The following is a 17,630-nucleotide window of genomic DNA, read 5'->3' as shown; positions in this document are numbered from 1 at the left end:
TATCCTTCACCAGCTAGAAAACAATGCCATTAAATTGGAAGGGGACAATTTGGGTTTATACCATATCCCATTGTTCTCTTGTTCTCTTGTGAGTTCCAAAAATTAAAAAGTTATGTACAGCATCATGCTGTGGCTTGCATGTTCCAATAGATAAGCAGGGATTTAGTCTGGGTAGTTCAGGGTGTATAATTAATGGATGATTTATAAGGCTGTTTTTCAATGTGAAAACCAGTATGTTTTACTGCAGTAAGGACCTGAAGTCTCTGAACACTTGTTTGGACAGAGTGGATGGAAAAAGCCCAAACACTACTTCCACAAATTTTTGTGGGGGGTAAAAAGCAGTAGGCAAAATAAAAACAAAATAATAAAAAGTCCTTTAAGTACTTCAGCATAGGGGGAACCAAAATAGTTAATGAGAATGCATTAACTTAAAAAAAAAGGCTTTAAAAAAAAAATAAAAGGCAAGAAGGCTATCACTTTCCCAAGAAATTCAGTGTATTTTTTCACAGTTCAGGAAACCAGAAACCATTGGAATTCACAATTCACTTCTCACCTTGGAGATGAGAGTACTTAGCTTTAGGGGCTCTTCCTTGCCCAGTTAGGTTTTTTTATATGAATTGATAGGCCAAAGGAGCACATGTGGCTTCCTAGGGTAGCACTTAGGAGTGTTCTGACATGAAAATTGTGTGTTTTTTCATACTCTTCAACATTAGCCACTTCCATTCCTTCATTTTAAAGTAGCTTCTCACTTGCAATTATTGGGTATTACACACTGTACTGCAATGTATCCACACATGATTAATCCAACGTGCTCTGTGTGTGGCATATGAAATAAAGCTGTGAAAAGCTTTGTATGTGGCATATGAAAGTCTAGGCTGAATCAAAAATGAATAATATATTAGCATATAGTACATTTAATTGATTAAGAAGTACAAACTTCTGCAATTTAATATTCTCTGAGCATGTATTATGTTTAATTTGCTAAGAAGTACAAACATGTGATACTCAGAGACCTGCCAGGATTGATGGCTGGTAGTGTATGGACATGGTCCTTGGCTCTGCAAAACCTAGAGGTGTCTTTCCCTTTTCATATATTGCAATTCTGAAAATATATCTGAGTAGCAGTGACCTGAACAGACTTTGTTTCCACTGAGCCTCCTGTTTTTCCTTTGCCTTGGTCTGCTCTGTGATGTGTACATTCATTAGAGGTGCTGTGGGGCTGTCATCTTCCACAATTAGTGCTCATGTATAATGAGATGCATTGCTGACAAGGACTCTCTTGTTTTCTATAGTTTCACTGAGAGGCCTTTTCCTTCTTCTTTGGCACCAATCCATTAAAGCTGTTGCACCATCTTCAGCTGCATGGCTGGGATTGAAAATAATTTCCAGCCATTAAAACTTTGCTTGTGTGTCATCAGCTCCACCTCTTGGATTAATTTGGCTTTTGCAGACCCAGTACATAGTTCATAGGGGAATTCTCTCTGGGAATGTAAAAAGTCCTGAGGCAGTGCCCTAGTAAAAGCATCTGGCTCAATTGCTTTGTCCTGCAAGTTCAGTGCTTGATGAGTAGCAAAGTTTAATTGCGAGTTACTTTGCTGATAACTTGGGTTACATTGTCCTCTAGTGGCTCATGTAGATAACAGCCCTGCTGGCAAAATCCTTCTGCCTTGTGTTTTTAAATCCTCTCATATTCTTTTCATACAAGTCCACCTGATAAAAAATTTACTTCTTCTTGCCATTGTATCAGTACAGCAAGTACTCTCCTCTAAAACTGCAAATATTTTGCTTAATAATTGTGTATTTTGAATTGTTCAAAATAACAATAGGATTGGGAGAAGTTAATATATTTAATTAAAGCATTTGATAAAAATGAATATATCCTTCATACCAACAGTAAAAGAGAATAAACTCAACACATGGTTCCTTTTTTTTTTTTTTTAAATAAGTTCAGGACTAATTCACTTCCAGAAAATACACAGAGGTCTTACAGAAAGGAAATCAGAATGGCCCTCCACATTCCCTGTGGCTACTCACTCATAAGCCACAGAAACACTGGGTTTTGGGAATCACTGCCTTTCCTGGCAGGCAGAGAGAGCACTGGACTGCTTTGGCAAACTGGGTGTTTGCCAGCATAATGCAGATGTTTGCAAGTAGGGAGAGGGATCTGAAGCATGGAGAATTACATCTGGGTGTTTGCAGTGACAAAACACACATTTTATATTGCTTTGAAAAGGGGATGATCTATTCTGTTATGTGCTGAGTTGGTTTGCCCCTGTGTCAGAGCAGTGGGATTGCTTCCAGTAGAGGCCTTGGCCCTGGCCATGGGAAGAATAGCAGACAGTGTTTGGGCAGAACATGGCATGTGGGATGCTCCAACAGGCAAGTCTTCCTTTTTCCTGCTCTTTCTTCCTTGATGAAATGCCATGAGTGAGGACAAATAGAGGCTGAACTGCAGAAAGAGTTTCTCTGTGTGTAAGAAGAGGAGACCAGTAGAAGGTTCTGTTTATATCTCAAAGATGATGTAGGAAGCAGCAGTTATAAATGGTGGAGAAATGTGGTATCTCTTCTAAAGAAATAGTGGTGCACTCCAGCAAGGTAATGGCTCATGTTTTCTGTTGCAGTTTGCTATGACAGGAGGGACAAAAGAGTACTCCTATCTTGCAGAATTAATTTTCAAAGCTTTTTCAAGCTACCCCACCTTGTAGTCTGTCATGGAACTACTGTAACGAGATTCTGTAAAAATTCCTTGTTCATGTCCTCCATTTCTGGCCACCTCTTTCATTCTTCCCTTTTAGAATCACAGAATCAGAAAGTGGATTGTGTTAAAAAGGACCTTTTGTAGTTCCACCCCCCCACCCCCCCACCATGGACAGGGACACCTTCTGCTGGACCAGGGTGCTCAAGGCCCCATCCAGCCTGGCTTTTTGGGGAGGTCCTCCTTTCCCTCAGCAGTGCAGATGGCAGAGGTAGTTTGGATCATGAGCAGGTCTGTCCTGGCTGCTGGTGGTGGTGGTGGTCTCACCCCAGTGAGGTGCAGGCAGTGCCACTGGGAATGGCTGAGCTCTTCTGGGATCCTGTCAGGATGCTCCCTCTCCCAGGGCTCCTGGCAGTGTTGGATGGATGCCAGCCAGCTCATTCCCTGGGCTGATCATCCTCAAACACTGGGAGAGTTGCAGAGCAGCTTAATTTACCCTTGACACAGTAGAGTTGAGCATTTGGTGTTGTCCCCATACTGCCTCAGAGTGACACACACCCCCTCAGCTGGGAATGCAGCTGGGCTGGCAGAAGAAAAAGGTATAGAGGCAGCCTGGGGGTATAAAATGCCTTCACATTTTGAAATAATCTGTGGTCTTGCTCTTACAATTTGTTCAGAGTTTATTAGGCAGTGATGGATACAGCAATATTTACTTTTAGCTAATGCTCTGTGACTCTTTGCTGGGAATCTTTTCAGGTGTTTTCAGTTCAGAAATCAGGTAGTTTCTTTACTTCTTAATCAGCTGCTAGGAGGAGGGTGGTGGTTTTTAGTTTTCTCTAACAAAAAGTTTTCAGTTTTGAAAACTCTTTTGTCACGTCTTGTATGAAAATATTTTTTTTCATGCTTTGCTAAGCTCTTTTCTGGGGGTTTGTACCTATTTAACCAAGATGCTAAGTGAAGTTTTTTTTATCCCTGAAGGTAGGGATTTATCCTTCATGTACTACAGAGTGAGTGGTGCAGATTTCTTGATTTAAAGCTCCCTGACTACAATTTCTGCTTAAACATTTGACTTTTTTTCAGGTATCCATCAGGCCAGTGGTTTGCCCTCTCCATACTGGAATCTTTTACAGAAAAGCATTAGTGCTTCCCAGATGTGCTCTTGACACATCAGCAGTGAGGGGACTCTGCCCCATCAGTCAGGTCTCTCTGCTATGGCAATGCTCAGAATCCTCCTGCAGGAAAGGAGATGTGATTGACCATGCCCATTTCTCTTAATCAGACAAATGCAGGCTTCTCTTCAAAGCAGGGCAGGAGGTTGTTCCTCCCAACCAGCTGTGTTGGTTACTGTTTTCTTCCAGCTGTGTGTTAACTCCACCTTCCTGTAGTGCCCATTCCATCGTGGTTATGACAGCAGAGTCTTTTCAGAATAACCTGACCTTTGATGACAAACTCAGAGCTGGACTCTGATGGAATTGATTTTTGGTGAAACTGATCCCTCACGTTCTCTCTCTGTCTGGGCTCTGTATGTGCTAATGGGGAAAATAAAATGGTGACTTTGTGCATTCCCAGAGTGTTGGATGTGATCCTGCTCAGCACAGCCAGGCGTTTGGCCAGCTTTTGACAAGTGCTTTCCACTCTGTGCCTGCCTGTGAGCCTCTCTAGTGCCTGCAGATGCAAATGTGAGTGCACCTTGCTCCATAGCAGATGTCTTTGGAGAACAGATGTCAGTGCTCACTGCTTTTCTGTATGATTGTAAAACGCATCCTACAGTGGAAAACAGGTGGTAATTTTATTTAAATCCTGCTGTATTGGAGAGCAGTGAAACTAACGAGATATGCTACAGCCTTTCCAGGGTTTCCATTTCAATAAGCCTGTAAGCTTGAAACTCTTTTAATCAGGCTTCTTTATCAGACATTCTCATTTCTGCATTGCCAGCACCCACCTGAAATGATTGCTTGGCCTCAGATTAATAGGTGATGGTGTTTTGATGTGCACTGTTGAATCATGTCTATTTCAGGATTGATATCTGTTTGGCCTTTTCTCAAGGCAGTGTTCAGCATTAAAGTGGCTGTGTGTGGACTGTAATGTCCTTGTGTTCTCTCCTGCCAGAATAACGAGATGGTGGAGCTGCAGAGGATACGGATGAAAGATGAGATTCGGGAGTACAAGTTCCGAGAGGCGAGGCTGCTGCAGGACTACACTGAGCTGGAAGAGGAAAACATCACGTTACAGAAACTGGTGTCCACGCTGAAGCAGAATCAAGTAAGCCTGGAAAGATTCAAGGCACTGTACTGTAAATTGTCACTATTTTCTCCAGTTTCCATTATGTGATCCCGTAGGGCAGTTTGATAGAAGTTCCTTTTTATGTTTGGGGGTTTTTTCCAGTTGGGTTTTTGCTAATCACTTATTCTAAAATGATGTTACTGCCCATTTTTGAAATATGGGCAGGCTCTTATCTCAGTTTTGAAAAATTGGAATACTTCATTGCAGAACTATGGAATCAGAGAGGAATTATTAAAAGAGATATATTTTTACTTCATGCTTTTCCTGTCTCTCAGGAACTCGATGCCCAGCAGTCAGTTGTCAATTAAAGTGAGCAAAAGAGATTTGGTCTCCTGTCAGAAGAGTTAACTTGTGGTGATGAAAATTAAAATATCCAGGTTGGATGGTATAACACTTTCTGCCTTTTAGATGCTGTCTAGGCCATCATAACATTGCACTTCATAACACCCTCTCCTCACCTGCCCTGAGAGTGTCACTCTGCACTGCAGCTCCTGGTTGTGTCCTGACCTATTGCCTGGTGCTCTTGGGGCTTCTGTGGAAGAGCCAGCCCTGTCACAGTTTCTGATGGCAGCCTGGGAACAAAGCTGCCTTATTCCTGCAGGAATAAGCAGTGCTATTTCAGCTCTCTTTTACTGCTTTTTTACTGCTGCAGCACAAATGTGATTGAAACACTTAAAACAACAGAGCTGTGCTGCAGGGAATACACAGGTAATAGAAATGGGTGCATCATTTCCTTATTTAGGAAGATGCTTAATCCTTCACACTCCTGAAATGGAATTCATAGCAGATCACCTTTGTTGCCAGAGTTATTTACCCAGACACCAAATTCCTCCTTTGAGGCATGGATTTTTTTCTCCTTAACCTCATAGGAGACATTTTCACATTTTCAAGAAATAAACGACCCCTTTATGGACTGTCCTTGTTGCTCCCCCAAAATGAAATCTGTTTGCAGGTGTTAATATTTGTCATAATATTTCATTCTAACTGAAACCAAATGCCAAGAGTCTGTGGAGAGAAAAAGCATTGCCACATTTTGAAGGGCTTTAAAAATCAGTCATTTTGCATCACAGATCCATGCACTTATGATTCCTAAAATTACTTTAATCTACAAGATAAAATTTTAAGACCATTTTATATTTTAATGGTTGAATTTACAAAACCATATGTTATAAATCTTAGTGCTAAAATGTCATTATCTACATGTTGGGGTTTTTTGTAGCTTTTTAAAGTAAGAGTCTATGAGAAGGCAACCATAGAGATATAGACTTTTAGCTTTCATGTGTATTTAAAATTGAAAAAGTGTTGGTTGTTTTGTTGGGTTTGGCTTTTTTTCATGTATTTATGTTATAAACATAGTTACTTGATTGCATTTCAAAGTTTTTCCAGATGGACTTGTTCCTCCAGTAAGAAAAGATATTAAATTGCCAGATGTAGATTTGAAGCTCTCATGGATTTTCCTTTTCTATTTAAGAATGCCACTATGACATTGATACTTTCATTGTTGTTTGATATGTTTCCACTTTCTGGGTTTGAAGATTAGTGCTTTGGTTTTTAAGTTTGCATTTCCAAAGGTGCATGAGTCAAAGACTTTTGACAGGCTAATAAATATTCTACTTCAATAGGAATGGTATTTTTTTTTTGCCAGAACCTTATTTTAGTTGGATTAAAATCCATATATGTCAAATATTAAAAATTCTATAAAATTGCAGATAGTATTGTGTTTGAATTATAAAAGCATCAACTGCAAAAAATTGGGGCTTTTTATGGAAACATGAAAATTCAGTATCTTTTCCCCCTCTTTCACCAAGCCATTGAATTCTTTCACCTGATTATAAGTTTGGTTTTTTTTTATTTTGAAATTAAGATGCAGATGACTAACATGATTAGAATTAAATAGAAAAAAAATCCCAAGTGTCATCATTTTTACCAGGAATGCTGGTCAAGTGTAGACATGGACAATGACAAACAAAGCTCTTCTTGTCATTGCTGTGGGGTTTTCCAGCAGTGAAAAGGAAGATGAGGAAGGACAGCAAAGGGGAAGCTTTCTGCAGTGGGGGTCACCTGCACTGTCTAGGTATTGATGAGGAACTGGTTTTGAACTAGGCTGGGTTTTTCCAGGCTTTGTTTCTTGTGAGGTGAAATGGAGAGGTCTGAATGAGGGAGCTGCCTGCAAAGGACAGAGGAGAAGCTGCTGTTTAGCTCAGGTCACAATGCCCATAAATACCTTGATAAAATACCACACCTTGGTGTGGAGCAGGACAGAACAGTGAGCCCCTCCAGTGCTGCCAAGGGGTGTCACTGGGACACATTCCAGGCACTGTGGTTGGAGCAACAGGTTCCTGTGTGCTCCAGAGGGACAGTCCAGGGACTGTGGGGAGCCGAATGAGCTATTTGCTGCATTCTTCTGGTAGTTTAAAAATCTCTAGCAATTTGGGGGCATCTTAGAGTTTAAACTGACTGTACAAATAGATTCCTGTTTAATTTTTAAAATTAAATGCCTCTGGGGTAATGGAGAACTCTATAAAGTACAGAGAAGAGAGTTGAGGCTCTTCTACTGGTTTTGTACCTTCCATCTGTATTTTTGAAAACTACCAAGATACTTGAGACTAGCTGTGCCTGAGTGACTTTACCTCCAGTAGGAATTGAGATATGAGGTCATCATCAGAATATTTGTAAATCATATATCAGGCTATATTAACCTAAGTTGTATGAATACCATGATATACCAACATTGCTTATGGCAATTCATAGTAAATCTGCTATTACCACGACATCTGCTAATAAACAGCTTTCTTCCCATGAAATTTCATTGCTTATCATAAGTTATTCAGAAAGAGGTTTTTTATTTCTTGAGTCTCACATGCTGAACAAGTGAGCACTGGAGTATTTAACAGAGAGAGCTCCACTTGCACTTTTTGCTCACTCAGTTCTTTGCAGCAGCAGGCAATGTCTGGTGTTCCAAACCATAGTTTCTCTAACACTTATCTCAACAGGGCTGATAAATGGCAGGTTTCCACAACTCAAGTTTTAGTATTATGAATGTTCTTTGTCTTGTCTAATTCAGGTTGAATACGAAGGCTTAAAGCATGAGATTAAACGATTTGAGGAGGAGACAGTGTTGCTTAATAGCCAGCTAGAAGATGCCATCCGGCTGAAGGAGATTGCTGAGCATCAGCTGGAGGAAGCTCTGGAAACTTTAAAAAATGAAAGAGAGCAAAAGAACAACCTGAGAAAGGAACTGTCCCAGTATATCAACCTCAATGATAGTATGTATAATAACCATATTAATATATCAGTAGATGGGTTGAAGTTTGCAGAGGACGGGGGTGAGCCCAACAATGATGACAAAATGAACGGACACATCCACGGGCCTCTCGTGAAACTCAACGGTGACTACAGAACTCCCACAAGCAGGAAAGGAGAGTCTCTGCACCCCGTCTCTGACCTCTTCAGTGAGCTCAACATATCAGAGATACAGAAACTGAAGCAGCAGCTCATGCAGGTAAGGGCTGAATTTATTGTTCTTGGAGTGTTCAGATGTTCAGACCCAAGCTATGAACTCTCGTGCCGGTTTTGCAGCAATCGTTCCTGGTGATGTTCTTGACCATTTTCCAGACTTCTGCTTTGGTGGTTTTTTTATATCCAGGTATTGCCAGAAGTACACCTAGTAAACAGAGTACATGCCTGCACAAAAGTCTGTGTGACCTGAGCAGATATTTAGTGCAAAGGGGAGAACAGGACATAGATGCTGGGGTTACAGAAGGTTGGATTCCTTTTTTCCTGCTTTCATAGTGGTAAACATCCTTGAAATTGCAAAGGAAATAAGGTATTCTTCAATATGACTAAAGCTATCTGGAATGAAACCTCATTAAAATACCTGCATCTACAGATTTGATTATGGTCCCTAGCAAGTCAGAGGGAGTTTTTGCTGTTGAATTCGGCTCAAGCAAGGTTTGGCAGGCGGTCAGGGAGAACAAAATGAGGGGAGTGCTCCTCTCGCAGCCGTGCTCCGGGAGCATGTGGCGTGTGGGCTGTCACAGAGCGCCCTTGTCCCGCTGGCAGTCCCAGTGATGTGCGGGCTGCAGGGGGTGCCTCGGGCCAGGCCAGCCAGCGCTTGTTCCGTGTTCATCCGTGCCCAGCCAGAACAGGAGCCTGGGATGTGTGCCAGAGGAAAATGCAAGCTGCCAGCCCCAGTGTTGGCATCATCTCAAAAGGGGTGTGGTGCCATGCAGAGAAAGGGTCCTGCTGCCCAAGCTGGTGAGCATCTCATCTGCCACAGCAGCTTGAAAGGTTTTGGCACTGTCAAGGAAACACCCAGCATCTTCTAGCTTCGGGCTTCTGAAAAGCACCTCTTCTAAGGAGAGGAAATATCAGCCCTTTACTGCTTGAAATGTGAAAGGTTGTTTGGAAGTGAAGTAGAGCAAAACCAATTTTCAGTGCTTGCTAGAGAACAACAAATCCCTATGTGGTCTGTCCTGTTTGATGAAGAGTTAATTGTTTTATTTATCTCATTGCCAAATTCACTGTGGGATGTTTTGATCTGAGCTGTGACATGGTAAACATGGATGATATCTAGTGCTTTGCACCAATAACTTTGACACAAAGGATACATCATTTGAGTGTGAAAGCTTCAAATACAGGATTTCATTTACATGAGAAATTCTGTTAAACTTTTCCAGTTTTAAAGTAAACACAGAGTGTGTATTGTATATATATGCGCCTGGAAGAACATATACTTGAATATATATAATATATACATTTTATATATATATATGTATCGATGCAGAATGACTCCAGTGTAGGGAATACTGTGCTCTGACTCCAATGATTTCAGAAGGCTGAACAATTGCTTTATTAAGCTATGCTATATTGCACTAATACTATACTATATTAAAGAGATGCAATACTAAAGAGACACTGAAGAAAAACCCGTGACTGTCTCCAGACTGTCACGACACAGCTTTGACCTAATTGGTCAGTCAGTCCAAACAACCATCAGCAGAATCCAATTAACAAATCACTCTCAGTAAACAATCTCCATAACACATTCCACATGTGCCAAACATCAGGAGCAGCAAGTAGAGATAAGAATTGTGTTCTCTTCTTCTCTGAGCTTCTCACTGCCTTCCCCAGGAAAAATCCTGGGAGAAAGAATTATGTCTCATTCTGTTCAGAAAATGTGAATATCACATTTTATGTATGTATACATAATATATACATTATATGCAGCTTCTTATTTGATTCAGAAATACAGTGTTAAATTTTTAAAAACATAGTTTCAAAAGAAATGCTTTGAAATGTTCACATTTCAAAACACACTGTAAGTGTTTTAAACCACAATTTACAATGAAATATATGCAATATAAATTTTGAGTGAAAGCTGCTTAGAAATGAAAAAAAAAAGGCTTGCTTTGAGTATGCTTTTTGTTCATTTTATTAAATTAAATACTGAGCATGATGAGTTAGCAAACTTCTGCTTGAAGGATACTATAATTGTCTTTATCTTCTCTGAGTTAAAAACTTATATCTCTTAAACAAAGAAGCAGCCTTCTCACAGTCACTAGGAACAAACTTAGGAGCCTGTAAAAGAAATTACAACTATTTTTGGTTGTAGCATTTTTTGGTGCTGGGCCCCAGCACATCTGTGCCAATGGTGGCCACCATTGTTTGGTATTTACATCCTGTTAAAAGGTTCATGGTTCAAAAAGACAGACTAGACCTCAGTGAAAGCCTGATTCCTTTAGATACCATAAAGAGTCACTGCAAAATGCTGGTGGCTTACAAAGCAATCTCCTCTGTTGAGTTACATCAGTTCATGTCACTCAAATTAAATTTGGATCATACAAATTAAATGTGAAAAATTCTGCCAAAAGTTTTCTGTGTGGTAGATGTGAGACTTAATCAGGTTAAAAAGCTGACAAAAGGTAAATCATCAGCAAAATTGGATTTTTTTTTCCCCTCTACAGTGTCTTTGCCATAGGGTGCTCATTCAGCTGTATCTCAATATTTGGTGTGAGTTCCTCCTGTTTTCTGTGAAGATGCTGCACTAGGACAGAGTTTCTGAAGGAACTGATCGTTTATTGGGAACTATTTTTATAACTATAGGACATGAGGTTCCTTTTTGGGATAAAAGTAAACTTCAGATTTGCCATTTTGTAAGGGTGTCTGGCAAATTGTTTTTGCTGCTCTATCTCGTAAAAAAGACTTCACTGAAACAGCATGACGAATAAAATTCTTTCTACAGCTTTTGGATGCTGCTGCTTCATGGGCTGTGCTGGTCCTTGAAGAGATTTAATTGCACCTGTTCCCTTTCCATATATATATCTGCTGTGTAACAAATGTCCTGCTGAAGAATTTCATATTCTGAGATTTTCTTAGAAAAGCTCAGGGCTTTGTGCTCTTCCTTCCCATTTGTTGTCAAGTAGAAAAAATTATTTATCTCATCCTTGAAGTCTAGGACTTTCTTCCCGTGGTCATGCTTTCCCTTTTTCTGAGGCCAGTATGATATTTGGAAAACTTTAGATAAAATTCTCTTTAAAAAGGCAGAAAACCAAAACTGCAGCTCACCTTCTGACGCTCTTCTTCAGCTGCCTTGCAAATATGCTATAGCTGAGATTCAGGGTTCTTGAGATGAGTTCTCCTGTTAATTTGTTCCAGTCTCCCCCAGGAATTGTTCACTGAAATTCTGATGTTGAAAAAAAAAGGGAAAAAAAAAAAGGTGAGGACATAAATGGCTATGGTTAAATTGCTTTCCATAATTGCAAACTATAGATGCAAATTGGGAAGGAAATCTCCTCAAGCTGAAATCTCTGAAGGGAAGGATGCATCGCAAAATAGGAGACAGCTACTTTTGAATTGCTTTTATTTTCATTTTAAGATGATAAAAATCCTTACTGCAGCTACCAATTCCAGTGTCAAAAAAAATTGCACCAACTGGGCTGAAAAATACCTGGAATTGCCATAAGTTTGCTGTGGTGGAAATAAGAGTATAGTATTGTCTAGAACAGGAAATATTACTACCATATTTGGGAACAGCAGAGTCATTAACATGCAAAAGGTGTGCTCAGGACTGAGCTGGAGCTTTGGGGTTTTTCCCTTGGCAGTAGAAGCATGTATTTATGGTTTTAAACAGAAGGGGATTAGATTAATCCATTACTGCTGGTCCAGAATGAATAAAATTGAGTAGGTCTGTGTATTTCCTTTTGCTTGCTGTGCAAGTTGATATATGGGTTTTAAAAGTTTAAAATGTTTTCTTTGGAAAGAATCCTTTCTGTTTGAAATTAGTGTTTCCAGAACACATTTATGTTCAGAAGAGAAATTATCATCAAGATCCAAATTAGCTCTGCTATAGTTTTTCTTCCTGATAGGGTATAATAGCTCAGATCAGTAGTCCTGCAGGATCAATTCTGTCTGATTAATTTAAGCAGGCACTGAAGCACTGTGCTGCTTTAACACACAGGTGTCTTCTCAAAGGAAAGGCTTTATTATAATAAATAGTATTAAGAATAAATATTTATATTTACATGGGTGCAATCTACAGTGAATTGGCTTCTTTGGTGTGAATGTGCCCACAGTGGACCCATACAATTTAATAAGCCAACTGCCCTTGGTGTGTAATATTATGTGGTTCTTTATTATCACTACAATTTCTCACTATCAGGTGAGAAGATCCTTTAATCAGCCAAAAACCGGATTTTTTTGTGCATATGGATAGCTCACCTAACCAGCCTGAAGGAATAAATACCTTTATCTGCTGAGGGCAGTGTAACTAACACTGAAGCCTGCAATACCAAGTGGTAGCAACTGGAGTTCAGCTGAAGGTTTCTAGGAAAAGCAGTCCTGGGGCAGGCAGCTTGGTGGAAAAAAAGAGGAAAGCTGGTAAAGAGGCTCCTGCTGGGTTAATCTCTGAGGGTCCCCAGGACAGGCCTGACCAGGAGATCTGTAGAAAGTGGTCACTTTTAAGATATACTTGGCAAAAGGGAAGTTTAACCTATTTTGGATTTTCTCAACAAGAGTGGGCTGAAATGGGGGCTGAGCAACAATGAGGGTGGCAGACATACTGGGGGAACGAAAAATGGAGAAGGATGCCAAAATACTTGTAGTTCTTGGCTGTCCTCTTCTGCACTGATGATGTAGTGCCAAAAGTGGCACACTTCATTATCTACAGAGAGAAACTCTTCCTGGATCATAAAATAATAATGAGGTTTGGCCCTGTTTTTTTAATTCTTAAGGCATCAGTCCCCTGTATACAAGAAAAGAAGGCTGATTTTTTTAGATGTTTTATCATGGCTTCTATTTTTATTTGTACATTTCTGTCTGCAATTGACTGCAGATCCTAGTGGAGTCCACGTATTGAGAGCTTGTCTGTGAAACCAAGGGATCGCTGTGTGCTCCAGTATCTTAGTACTTCTGAGCAGCAGCCATGGCTCAAAAGCCTGGTTAAGAGGAAACAAGAGTTTGAAGCACTGCTCAGAATATTTTTTGAGACGGTATTAACGCCTTCTCAGTTTCTCAAAGGCTTTTCTTTTCCTTTACTAAGATTTGTGGTGGCTAATTTGATTCTCTTCACATATTACTGGTAGGGAAGGAAAGTTTGTGTTTGCTTCTTTTTTTTTTTTTTAGGGTTTATTCATAACTGAAAACTTTAAATTCTCAGAATTAATTCCAGCACTTATGAAGGGAAGTGCTATTTTCACTGCGTGTGCTGAGATACTGCAACAGGGGGAGAGAAGATCAGTAAACTTGGTAGGCTCAGGGTCTTATTGTAGAAGTCACGACAGGAAGAAGGATCTTATCTCTGCAAGCATTCCTCTGCTTCTCAATTGGCACCTCAGAACAGGACAAAGGCACAGGAAAAAGTTGGAGCATTACACTTAGAACTTGGAAGTCTTTCAGGGGTGTTGTGATAAGTAGCAAATACCTGAGCAGATCAAACTTGTACGTTTGTCTGGTTCACTTGCTTTAAAATTGCTGTGTATTAAAACTTCTAGAGGTGTCTTTCATGATGTCTTCTGTTGTTCAATGTCCACTTTTCTATGTGGATATTTGGAAGGAAACTTACTAGGTCACAACCAGTGGGTTGTTAGTTACACTACAAGTCCTAATTTTTCTGGCTTGTATTTAAGTAGATGGATTTTGCTTAAAGATAAGTGCTGAGGAAGGGCAGTCCTGCGAGTTGCCTGTGCTCAGTATTAACTGTGTGATCTGTGCTACATTTCCATTTTATTCAGTCTGTGGAAATGTACACAGCTAGTTTTTTACTGCATTTGCATTAATGGAAGTGTGCAGCAGTTCAAAGATATAAATGGGTATTTTGAAAGATTGGTAGAACTGTTAAAAGGAAATATAAATTCAAACTCTATTGAGAAATGGCTTACAGCTGACAGTGATGCAGTTTCTGTGTTCAGGGAACATATATCCTAATAAATCCTGTATCATCACTCTAGCTGATGAGACAGTGCTTGGGCACTTGGTAATTCTTCACTGGGCAACATATAAAGTTGTGATCAAGTGATATTGGAAGTTGTAACAGAGGCTGGGACTTCCTAACCCTCTGAGAGTTACACGGTGCTCTATAAATTAATTTTATGGTTTAGGTGTACATGGCTAAAATCTCTCAGAAGCCCTCAAGCTGCAGGCAGTGGTGGGATGGAAGAGGTGACTGGGACTGCAGAGTTTGGTGCTCAGCATGGGTAGGATGAGATCCTGGTTTCTCACTCCGGCTCTGTTGCAGGTGGAGCGGGAGAAGGCCATTCTGCTGGCCAACCTCCAGGAGTCTCAGACGCAGCTGGAGCACACCAAGGGAGCCCTGACAGAGCAGCACGAGCGCGTTCACAGGCTCACGGAGCATGTCAACGCCATGAGGGGCCTGCAGAGCAACAAGGAGCTGAAAGTTGAGCTTGACTGTGAGAAGGGCCGAGATTCCAGCGAGGAGGCACACGACTACGAAGTGGACATCAATGGCTTGGAGATCCTGGAATGTAAATACAAAGTAGCTGTTACTGAGGTAATAGATCTTAAAGCAGAAATCAAAGCCTTAAAGGAGAAATATAATAAGTATGTGGAAAACTACACTGAAGAGAAGGCCAAGTACGAGAGCAGAATCCAGACGTATGACGAGCAGGTGACAAGCCTGGAGAAGTCGACCAAGGAAAGCCAGGAAAAAGTGGTCCACATGGAGAAGGAGTTACAAAGGATGACAAGCATAGCAAACGAAAACCACAATACCCTTAACACTGCCCAGGACGAGCTGGTGACGTTTAGCGAGGAGCTGGCTCAGCTCTACCACCACGTCTGCCTGTGCAACAACGAGACGCCCAACAGGGTCATGTTGGACTATTACAGGCAGAGCAGAGTCACCCGCAGCGGGAGCCTGAAGGGGCCCGATGACCCTCGAGGTCTCCTTTCCCCACGACTTGCCAGGCGGGGGGTGGCATCGCCCGTGGAAGCCAGGACCCCGACCGAGCAGGTGACAAAAGAGGCCTCAGAGCCCGGCAAGGAGCAGAGCCCCACAAAAACACCTTCCATTTCTCCTGTCATCACAGCCCCTCCTTCCTCGCCCGTCTCTGACACCAGTGACATCCGCAAAGAGCCTATGAACATCTACAACCTCAATGCCATAATAAGGGACCAAATCAAGCACTTGCAGAAGGCTGTGGACCGGTCGCTGCAGCTGTCGCGCCAGCGGGCCGCGGCCCGCGAGCTGGCGCCCATGATCGACAAGGACAAGGAGGCCTTAATGGAGGAGATCCTGAAGCTCAAGTCGCTCCTGAGTACAAAGCGAGAGCAGATCGCGACCTTGAGGGCGGTGCTGAAAGCCAACAAGCAGGTAAGGGGCTCCTAAAGCACTCAGGAAAGCCTGTTATTTATACAGGTCAATTACAAAGCTCTTCTGAGGGTATTTTGGTGGAGAGGTTTTAGTCACAGGTTATTTAGCCACTCATTCACTCACTCACTCCAAGGACACACCTTTGTTCCCTCCCCTCCCAGCCTCCTCTTTAAACACTTTGGTTCTGCCTTTCTCGGCTCCCACCATTCACTCATCAGAGGTGTAGGTAGGGACCAGCTACTGCCCAGGCATGTTGCTGGTGTTATCACAAACTTTTGGTTGGAAAGCAAAATAGAACGTCCCTGGAGAGGCTGTCAGTGGTCTGCTCTTCTATTTAGGAAAATAAAAATCTTCAAGGAATTATTTTGAGGGTTTTTTTCAAATCTTAAGAGGAATTCATGCAACCATTTTATTTTTGATGTTTTACCAAGCAAAAAATGCCAAAAATTATAGCTCTTGATATTAAATCCCAAAAGAAATCCATCTTATTGCTATGTTTTTCAAGAGTACTGTCAATTTTCTTTGTGTAGTATATCTACTTGGTATCCATTAGATTCCAGATTTGAAAACACTGTAAAAAAATCTAAATTTAAACATGCAAACAGTTTTATTTACTTTGATGCATCTCCTTTTGCCCAGAATTAAATCTGAATGCTAAAAGGCTGCAGTGGCAGTGGTTTTGTTCTAGGTTGCCTGGCACATTCCCCATCTGAAAACAGTGCAGTGATCACCACATGGGGGCATGAATCCTGGTTCACAGCTTGGCACTCTGTTAGCTGCTGACAGAGGTGGGATTTCAGTGTCAAAATTCCCAATAGTCAACTATTCTGAAGTTACAATTTCAAGTTTAATTGATTGGTGTATCTGTAACTGCATAGGGTACTGGGGATTTTTAAATTGCAGCAATATTTCAACACATATTGAGTCTTTTATAGTATCCCCCCCCCGATACAACACATGTTAAATATTAACTCAAGTAATTAAATACCATCTCTAGCTAAGAAATAATAGCTCTGAGAAATTATATGTAAATTTTCCATGTAATTAAAATGTAATTTAGATGGAATTGATGTATGTGGGTATACATTCTGTGATTCCGAATTAAAGATTTTTCCCATTAGCATAGAGCTATCATTTATTTTTTGCTGCTACCAGAAGATCTAATCTCAGTCTCACTCTTTTATTGCTGTCAGAAATAATGCATTATCCTAAGGCATGCTCACTGAAATGGAAAAGATAGATTTGCTGACTAAGGAGCTGCTATTAACTAATCTTTTATTCATTAGAAAACAGCAAAGATATTGGTAACTGTACAACTGGGTGCAGAAACTTGCAATACTTGTTCATGCAAACCTGATATCAGCTTCCTCAAACTTTCAAGCTAAAAGACATAATAATGTAAAGGGAAGGAGAAATTTAATGTTGGAGAGGGAAAGAGTCATTCATTATGTGCCAGCTGCAAGTGTATCCCAGAACCCAAATTCATGTTTTGACTCATGTTCAAAAAACCAGAAGTTAAAATTTATTCTCTTGAGGTCTTCCCCTTCAAAAGAGGAAGTTTCTAAGCAGCAAAAGTTTTTCCCTTATGGGACTCTTCCTTGGGTCTGGTATTTGGACTGTGCTTTAGTGAAGAAACACCCTTAACTAGGGAAGCACAGTTGGTATGTAGTGTTGGTCAGTAGAATTTGCAAATAAGCATTTTTATTTTATAAATAAATATTATTTACAAATATTATTTTATTATCACAAAGCTCTAGCAGGAAAGAGAGAAAGATTTGGTGTAAGAAGGTGCAAACCTAAGTCCATGAAAATGGATTATTAAAT

General features: G+C 40.7%; 1 protein-coding gene across 6 annotated transcripts in view; it reads left to right on the top strand.

The window, feature by feature from the left end:
* Positions 1–17,630, top strand: part of BICD1 (BICD cargo adaptor 1) — a 169,299-nt gene that overhangs the window by 114,521 nt on the left and 37,148 nt on the right. For all 6 annotated transcript variants that reach the window (XM_030237854.2, XM_030237855.2, XM_030237857.2 and 3 more), the window contains exons 3-5: positions 4,805–4,957; positions 8,043–8,480; positions 14,712–15,806. In XM_030237854.2, coding sequence (XP_030093714.1) covers positions 4,805–4,957; positions 8,043–8,480; positions 14,712–15,806 — 1,686 coding nt within the window. The remainder of the gene's footprint in view (positions 1–4,804; positions 4,958–8,042; positions 8,481–14,711; positions 15,807–17,630) is intronic.

This window comes from Serinus canaria, chromosome 1A, assembly GCF_022539315.1.
Source record: "Serinus canaria isolate serCan28SL12 chromosome 1A, serCan2020, whole genome shotgun sequence".
Taxonomy (NCBI): domain Eukaryota; kingdom Metazoa; phylum Chordata; class Aves; order Passeriformes; family Fringillidae; genus Serinus; species Serinus canaria.
Note: the sequence above shows the minus strand (reverse complement) of the source record. Positions and strands in the feature narration are given on the sequence as shown.